Raw genomic sequence first — 10339 nt, forward strand, 5'->3', positions numbered from 1 at the left:
AATTTTTTTCTGTATTATCTTCAAATGGTTACACAACCCAAAACCACCAAGTGTGCAATCATCAATACACCACCAGGTTCACAAAATGTCAACTTCACATGCTTGAACAGCTTCCTCCATTCATTTAAATATATTCATGAAAATAAGGTATGGCATTACAAAATTTCAAGTACGTGCATTTGTACAAATCTTTTTCGATGTTGTGCAATTCTGACATATGATGGCAAATCATATATATATATATATATATATATATATATATAAATATATATATATATATATATATATATATATATATATATATATATATATATATATATATATATATATATATATATATATATACACATATATATATACTTCTAATAACCAAAATACCACTTACCTGAATCTCACTAGATCGAGACGACAATACCGAATGTTTGCTTAAACTAACATTCTCATCACCAGAATTTTAAACAGGGAAAGGAGGCACTTGGCCAACATTCAAAAACAAACACACTAAAGTATGTCAAACCCACTCAGGTGGGGGGCTTCGCCCCCAACCCACTCCCCCAAACTATATATACCAACTCCAAGCTCACACTATAGTGGGGAAAAGGGCAAATGTCCCTGTGTTGTACAACCGCCTCCTTTCCCTGTTTAAAATTCCTCTGATGTGAATGTTTGTTTAAGTGAATGTTCAGTGTTGTCATCTCAGTCTAGTGAGATTTGGATAAGTGATATTTCAGTAATTAGGAGAAGACAAACACACACACACACACACACACACACACACACACACACACACACTCACACACGAATATATTGCTAGTTTGGTGTAGCCAGTCAACCAGCATATTTTGATGTCTTTGAGTGGAAACCAGATGCACACACAGACACAAGAAGAGCATACAAAATGTCATACAAATAGTGACCACAGGTAAGGAGTGAACACCACCATGATGATGCACTATGGTGGAAATTATCACTGCACTTTACAGCACTAAGTATGAACTGCTTGCATGCAGAGTTTGGTTTAAATTTTACAGTGCTTATTTATTTATCCTTTGTTGACCAGGTTAGTCACGATTGGCAAATAGAGTCTTTTTTGTGGCAACATAAAGTGAAATTTTTACTGACTAGGAGAAATTTGGCCATGGGATTGGGAACATATTCCAACTTTTTCTGGTAAGTGCCATGGGGTCATTATCATCTATTGGGGCTACCACCAGACCAGACCAGACCAATAGGATTTTGGTTTAATATCTCATCCAAATTTCAGAGCATCTCATCTGAAGGACTGCATAACTTGTGACCCTGATATTCTTTAGGCTCTCGGCCACATCTGAAATCAAAGAATTATTTTATTAGTCAGTTCTTTTTAAGTAGTGTATCCTTCCCTGTGAATGAACAATTTGACAAATGTCTGCAGTAAATGTTTCCAGTTGCCCACATGCATCTTTCTGTTTACTGTTCAGTTTCCTGACATATTTTTACATCTTTTTTTTTTTTACTAGAAAACATGACAGAATATCACATTTGCAGTTAAATGACACCTCTTTTGCTAGACAAAAAAAGAGAATATCATGCTTAAAAGACTTATTGAGTTCCAGATGAATACATGAAAGAAATAGTTCCTTTTTTTCCAGTTTACTTCATGTACAATTATAAATGCGATCACATTTTTCATTTCATTCAGTGGCAAACGTGGCCTGAAGTCCATCTTGCAAACATTAGTAACAGGAAAGCATATATATATATATATATCACACACACACACACACACACACATATATATATATATATATATATATATATATATATATATATATACACACACACACACACACATACACACACAGAGGGGGGTGGAGCAAGCTAACTGAAAATGTGGCAACATTCAGTGGTTAAAAGCAATAATTTATTTTCACTTTACTGCTGACATTGTAAATGAAAATCCCAGTTGTATTTTCTATATGACAGAGTAACACACTTCCATTCAAAACTTAATTCTCCTTTATTTATTTCAGTTTTTTGCAGCTTTGTTCCTCATCACATATTTTACTACCCCAATAAGTAAATAGATAAAATGGAAAAAAATAAAACTGCACACTTCCAAGTCACTTTATAGAGTAATAAACTAAATATATAAAAGCGCTGCACAAGTGAAAAGCATTCCAACCACAGAGTATTAATCATCTGGAAAACAAAGAACATCATCACTTTTTTCCTGCAATAGTTCAGAGAATCACAGAAGCTACAATATTTTACCAGTTTGGCTCCAGTGACAGGTGGTGATTAAACATTGTCTATCGTTGTAGGAATGTACTCAACACATGCACACTTCTGAAGTTCAGCTTTATATAATCAGCTATATTAGGAGCCTTACTAAGGTGTAGACATGCCACCAGCTTTACCTCTGCTGGGCTTAGAGTGCTTCTAGTACTCTAAACCTGTTATCCATATTGTCTTATGATTCATGCGTACTGTAGCAGTATTGGAATGAGGAAAAATACATATTAAATGTATGGTGCGTGCACTTTAAACTCTTTCATTTGTTTGATGGTGTAATAAACCTTCAGTGGAAAAAACAATCAGTTCTCGGCTCCCAGTTCCCAATATTGATTTAGTGGTCCTAATGAGGACCATCAGAAAATAATATATTTGGATTTTTTTGATATGATTGAGTTACCTTCCGTTCCACAACCCATATACAACAATTATTTGGGACTCTTGCGTGTAACTTTTTCCTACCAGTAACACAGTTTTCGAGTTTTCATAAGACAGTAAACAGAAACAGCGACAGTCACTGCATAAGTTTTAAACAGATGGCGTTAGAAATAATTATGCAAACTTAATTAACTGTTGCAGTTAACTTAGCAGAAATGTTTCTGATCCTCTTAGCACACAATAAAACTGTGACACTTACCTCAGGCTCCACATGTAGCTGTGATCGTATGGGAAATAGTTGCCTGGGTCTTTGCAGCAGTACTTGTAGTCAGCGAAGCCGCAGCAGTAGAGCAGGTCAGCGCTGTCCCCTTCTCTGGGACAGGCGAAAGTCTCCACCAGCTCCTCTTTGGTGTTGTGGTAAGTCTCGCAGGTGCCCACGTTGTCCATCATGCTCAGAGTCTGCAGAGGTCAGGCGATCGGCGACAATCCAGGGAGTAACTTTTCACGTTTGCACTCATATGAATTCCTCCTGTCTCTAGCACTAACCTTGTACTGTTGCCCCCCACTGTCATTCCCACTGAAGGACCAGAAGCGCAGCAGCTAGACAAGTGATGGGTGTCATCATTAGGCAGGGTGAGCTTTCATGTTAGCATAGCATAATGCATGCTACGTCCGCTTTAACAGCACTGATACCAGAAAAATGCACATTTAAGGAATCCTTTTTATACAGTAGACAGGTTCAGCTTTAACTGTAAGCTCGTTATTTGTTTCTGTTAATTCCTTCTCTGGCGCTAACCCAGAAATGAACTCAGGCATGCATGAATGCCAGGGGAAGTGAACTCCCGTACTTATTTTTTGTAAAGCAACAACGATTCTTAACTTATTTCCCTCTCAACCTCTTTGCTCAAGAATCGGGTGCAACAGCACACAATTAGCACCTATCTTTTCCTGGTTTGGGTGTTAAGAGTAATTATATCGCGTCCAAGTTTTCCAGTACTTTTAAGTCTAAGTGGTCTGACTGCTGGGGTGGGATGGCTAATCGACCATGAGTCACCTCAAAGAAGGCACCAACGGACTTTAAAACAATGACACACGTTTAACTCCTGACAATTACAACAGAAAACGTAGCACTAAATTACACACACCGTAAGCTTGCAGACCACTTCAGTACAGCAGTAAGCACCCATGTGCCATGTTACGCGACGGTGCAGAGCTAATAAATCACACACTTGAGCCACCTTACTCAAAGAGACACAATTCTCTTTCTACCAATCTAAAGCGAGCCCCACAGCCTTACTAAATCCTACTGTCAGTTTTAAACGTGAACGATATTATAAGGTAAACCTGATAAGCCTTCTGCATTCTGTCGAATTACAGACTGCTCACCCACCAAATACCCCTAAAGACCACATACCTGTCAACCTCTCAGAACAAAAAATCTGGACAAAAGCATAAATAAGGGGACGAGGGGCTAAAAATAGGGATACTTTTTAAATACTGCTCTTACAAACTTAGAAAATCAATAGAATAACAGATTTTGCATTAACATGGATTTTCTGAAGAGTATGAAGCTTGAAACTCAAATGTCTGTCATTATTTTCTGACTTCAAACCTCAACGATCTAACAACAGTGTATCAGAAAGCCACAATGTTATGAGAAACATGCCGTGTGTGTGTTGGGGGTTCTCGCTCTCACTCTTCACTGTCAGTGTGTGTGTGTGTAAGAAACTTCAAGTTTCACTTAAAAAAATAAAAGACACAAGGCAAAAGTATCAGGCAATATCAGGGATACTCTGCAAAATAAGGGACATTTCATAGACATGCATGAGTATGCTGATAACAGTTTCTGGAGCTCCTGCCTTAACCTTTTTTCCACAAAATAGTATCTACATTTATGGAACTTTACTTATAAATACATTATTTCCTCTTAGCCATCAATATTTAAGCATTGTGTCATTAATTCTGCAGCATGAGGTTTTTGTATTTGCTTATGTCAGAAATATGGCACTTCTTGAGTACCGTTTCAACATTTTGCTCAGTGTTCACTATCACTTATTTTGCATCCATGCTTGCGTAGTATGATTGCTTATTCTCAGTTCAGCGTGTGTTGTGTTTTTGGCTGTCAAGGTGAATTTCTGAACATCTATGCCTCCGACAGGTGGCAAGTAGACTGTGATCGAAGACACCTCATAATCCTTTATATTCCTGATTATATGGATTGCACTGTCATTGTCAGTTGAGCACCGGTGTACATTTGCAGGACTGCAGGACGGCATAATACAAACCTCACTTAAATTAGTTCAAACTCGCTGCTGAGTATAAAAAATACAGATGTGTCTGCATGCATGTGAGAGAGGGTTCGCGGCATCCAGTGGAATGCAATTAGCTGGTAATACCTAAAATATATATATATATATATATATATATATATAGACATATATATATATATATATATATATATATATATATATATATATATATATAGACATATATGTATATATATATATATATATATATATATATATATATATATATATATATATATATATATAGATATAGACATATATGTATATATATATATATATATATATATATATATATATATAAACTATATATATATATATATATATATAGATATATATACATATATATATATATATATATATATATATATAGATATATATACATATATATATATATATATATATATATATATGTATATATATATACACAAAAATACACATTGGTTTACCAACATATGTCAGAATTGCATAACATCTTTTGATAAATAAATCACCACTATTTGCCATATTGTATCATATCGAATGGTACAAATGTCGAGCTGAGTGGACCACAAAGGTCAATATTCATTATTTTTAATTTTTTCCTTATTATCTTCAAATGGTTACACAACCCAAAACCACCAAGTGTGTCACAAAATGTCAACTTCACATGCTTGAACAGCTTCCTCCATTCATTTAAATATATTCATGAAAATAAGGTATGGCATTACAAAATTTCAAGTACGTGCATTTGTACAAATCTGACATATGATGGTAAATCATATATATATATATATATATATACATATATGTATATATATATATATATATATATATATATATATATATATATATACAAATATACTTCTAATAACCGAAATACCACTTACCTGAATCTCACTAGATCGAGATGACAATACTGAATGTTTGCTTAAACTAACATTCTCATCACCAGAATTTTAAACAGGGAAGGAGGCACTTGGCCAACATCCAACAACACACACCGAAGTATGTCAAACCCACTCAGGTGGGGGGCTTCGCCCCCAACCCACTCCCCCAAACTATATATACCAACTCCAAGCTCACACTGTAGTGGGGAAAAGGGCAAATGTCCCCATGTTGTCTAACTGCCTCCTTTCCCTGTTTAAAATTCCTCTGATGTGAATGTTCATTTAAGTGAATGTTCAGTGCTGTCATCTCAGTCTAGTGAGATTTGGATAAGTGGTATTTCAGTAATTAGGAGAAGACAAACACACACACACACACATGAATATATTGCTAGTTTGGTGTAGCCAGTCAACCAGCATAATATTTTTCATGTCTTTAAGAGGAAACCAGATGCACACACAGACACAGGAAGAGCATACAAAATGTCATACAAATAGTGATCACAGGTACAGACTGAACACCACCATGATGATGCACTATGTTGGGAATTATCACTGCACTTTAAAGCACTAAGTATGAACTGCATGCATGCAGAGTTTGGTTTAAATTTTACAGTGCTTATTTATTTATCCTTTGTTGACCAGATAAGTCACAATGGGCAAATAGAGTCTTTTTTGTGGCAACATAAAGCAACATTTTTACTGACTAGGAGACATTTGGCCATGGGATTGGGATATTCCAACTCTTTCTGGTAAGTGCCATGGGGTCTTTATCATCTATTGAAGCTACCACCAGACCTGACCAGACTGATAGGAAACATAACATCAATTGTCCAATCACAGTAATGTAAAAGCTTTCCCAGAACAGGTCAGTGTGTGTGTGTGTGTGTGTGTGTGTGTGTGTATGTGTGTGTGTGTGTGTGTGTGTGTGTGTGTGTGTGTGTGTGTGTGTGTGTGTGTGTGTGTGTGTGTGTGATGGGGTATCAGGTGCAGCTGGTGTAGAACATCAGTATCTCATCCAATCCATGTTTGGACAATTGTTAAGACACCACATTTGATAAACTCAACTGCAAAAGAGACTAGGAATTTTATATATAAACACTTAGACTGTATTCCTTAATTTTTACATGCACCTTCTTAAACATAACAGAGTTTAAGATGTTCTTCCCTCATGAAATATCATCAAATATAACTCCCCCTACTATCACTAAGGAACAGGTCCTTAATGCTCTCTCTAAAACCAAGAACACTGCATCAATGGGCCCAGACAGTATCCCAGGATGCCTTCTAAATAGCATGAAACATGACCTATCAGGGCCTCTGGAATTACTGTTTACTGTAGCCTGCAAACAAACTTCATGCCACACGAATGGAGAAAGGCAACAGTCATCCCTCTGCACAAAGGTGGGCCATCTACAGAGCCTGGAAACTTGTTGTGTCTTTCGGCTTTTCCCAGTTAGAGGTCGCCACAGCAGAACTCTGGTCTGCTAATGATTGGTAGTTGATTTTTATGTGCCGAGTTGCCAGCCCTGATGCACAACCTTCAACGAAGGTATGCCCATTCACATATGTCTCCACACAGAAGACGCTCTAGCTGAGAATCGAACAGTACAATGTCTTACTATGAGGCGACAACGCTACCACAGCTTAAGTCTCACTAGTCTTATATGTAAAGCCATGGAAAGAATTATCATGGAGATGATCAGTAGAGATATAGTAAACCTCCAGATACTGGACCTAACCCAGTTTTGTTTCGTCAAGGACAGATCATGCCTACTCAACCTGATGGACTTCTTTGAGAAGGTCACTAAAGCAGTGGATGAGGGCAAAATTGTTCACACTGTGTACTTTGACCTGGCCAAGGCATTTGACACAATACCCCACTCCGGCATTGTTGATAAACTCAAGAAGTTAGGTAAAAACCTGTATGTCATCTGGTGCATAGCCAAATGGCTCACAGCCAGGACCCAGAAGTTAGAATTGGTCAGTCCATTTCTACAAAGAGGCCTGTCACAAGTGGAGTCCCTCAGGGATCAGTCCTTGGACTGCTCCTTTTTTGGCATTTACTTCTCAGAAGTCAGGGCCAATGTCAGTAGTCTCTGGATGACTAAATTTGCAGATGATTGTAAATTGGGAGCTGTCATAGAATCTCACACTGACACAGATGTTCTCCAGGAGGGGCTGACATAGACAAACAACTGTTGGCAGAGCCATGGTCTAAAATTAAATGCCAAGAAATGCATAATAATATTCTTGGGGAAGTCATCCATCCCTGGTAATTATCACATTGACAACACACCACTTAGAGTTGACCCAGTAGTCAGGCACTTAGGGACACACATAAATAGTAATCTAGACTTTGACCATCATGTGTCTACAGTGGTGAGGAAATCATTCTATGTTGCGCAACCTATAAACAAAGGTATGGCATCTAAGTCCAAGGAAGTAATTGTTCCACTGTACTCAGCATTCATCAGACCTATCATTGAGTACAATGCTTCATTTGGTATGTTACCTAACAAAGCGCATCCATCAGTTGGAACTTGCACTGAGGTTCCTCATTAATAGTATACAGGGCATAAGTAATATGTCTTGTGCAGACCACTTCAACCCCCTATTCCTGTATTCTGTCTCCTACAGGCTGTTTACAAGAGGTATGTTCCTGGTGTAGAAGGCATTGTCTGATGCTATTCTGATGGTCCTCCTGCACATTTGCAAAATAAACAGCACCAGAGTAACCTGTTCTAAAGACTTAAACTTTGCCTGTGATATAAATAGGACCTGCTGGAGAGACAGGTATGTATCCCAGAGACTACCCCTTCTCTACAACAGGCTCCCCATCTACGTGAATTAGAGTCCCCCCCTAATGCAATTCAAGTTTAACTTGGACAGTTGGATAGGGAACAGTCATCCTTGGTTTGGCACCTATGTTTCTAATGGACACAGGCAGCCTGTAATTGGTTCATCTGCCAGGCCCCTTCTTGTAAATATTTAATCTCTAAAAACCTTGCTTACAATTATGAAGGGTACTGGAACTTGTCAGAGATTTAGGATGCATGGCTTAGCTTAAAAAGCCCCCTTTGGTCATTAGTCTAGTACATACCTTTGAACCTATGTCTGTCACTGCCACAGGAGACTTTACTTGGTAAGATGGTAATTTGAGGTGCAATACTATAAGACTGAATGTAGGAGTAATGAGGAGATGCCTGTGTGACTGTGACTTTATTTAATCATGGGACTACATTTCTGTGTGAAATGTATTGTTTGTGTTTGTTAATGCATGTCATATGCATGTAGTTGCATGACTTGAGTATGACACGATGGGTTAGGTTGCATACATACTTCATAATACATATTGTCATAATCACGCATACTTATGATATGTGAGAAATCAATGATTACAACAAAAATATTGTGTACATCATACCTTTGGATATGCATTGTACATTAAATATCATCAGTGTCTTGTTTTGCATAATGTAAACACATTATATTGGGCTTCTATAGCTGACAGTCATGACACATTTCTTGCAATAAATGGAGTTATGATAATGAGGTGCATTTACTGTGACATTCCTGAGTAAAATGTGGTGACAAATGACATTTTGACCTCTCTGTAAAAGTATCTGCCAGCTGGATTCAATCCCTGCATTGAATGGCTTTGATCTTTATGATCATTGCACTTACAACTTGTGCCACAGGAAAAGTTACCTAATGGGTTCATGTTATTCACACAGTGCTATCTAGGGGGCTGATGCCATTGCACTGGCACTGGGCTTGTTTGCCCTATAGAAGGCAACCTAATTTATATTTTTCACTTTTATCCTTAGGTAGTGTACCCTGTTTGCTCACTGCTGAGTGGAACACAAATGCAAAAGGTATTACAAAATATGAGGGAGAAAAAAGCTGTCAGTAAAATGATTTCAATCAAAGAGCATGTCTAGCAATGATCAGAGCAAAAAGTACATTCAAGTGATACAGTCATCCTTCTCACATCTCTTTGCAACATCAGAAATGTACTTTGTGGAACACATTATCAGACTTGCAGTTAATGACAAATAATGCAAAAGTGGGCAGACAACAGATCGGCATTCATCAGACCTATCATTGAGTACAGTGCCCCCTTTGGTATGTTTTTAACCAGGCATATCCAACAATTGGAATGTCCACAGAGGTTTCTGACTAAAAGAATACAGGGCATAAGTAAAATGTACTATGCAGACCGCCTCAAGGCTCTATCCTCTGTATTCTGTCTCCTACAGGCTTTTGAGAGATCTATGCCTGACATACAGGGCATTTTCAGACTCCACTCTGAGGGATGTTCTGCATATCCACAAAACAAGCAACACTAGAATTACCCATTATAAAGACTTAAACCTTGCTTGTGATATAAATAGGCCCCACTGAAGAGATAGGTATGTATCCCAGAGACTACCTTGTCTATGGAACATGTGAAGCAGAATTCCTCCCTAACCCAATTCACCTGGAAATTCATCCCTGGTTTGGCACTTATGTCTC

At 37.6% G+C, this 10339-nt stretch overlaps 1 protein-coding gene across 1 annotated transcript in view; it reads right to left on the reverse strand.

The window, feature by feature from the left end:
* Positions 1 to 4186, reverse strand: part of SHISAL2B (shisa like 2B) — a 984986-nt gene extending 980800 nt beyond the window's left edge. Inside the window, exon 1 of the mRNA XM_044063367.1 lies at positions 2912 to 4186. Within this exon, the coding sequence (XP_043919302.1) occupies positions 2912 to 3102 (191 nt within the window). The 5' untranslated portion in view covers positions 3103 to 4186. The remainder of the gene's footprint in view (positions 1 to 2911) is intronic.
* Between the last annotated feature and the right edge of the window lie 6153 nt (positions 4187 to 10339).

Source organism: Protopterus annectens, chromosome 2.part1 (genome assembly GCF_019279795.1).
Source record: "Protopterus annectens isolate FY-2018-M chromosome 2.part1, PAN1.0, whole genome shotgun sequence".
Lineage (NCBI taxonomy): Eukaryota > Metazoa > Chordata > Ceratodontiformes > Protopteridae > Protopterus > Protopterus annectens.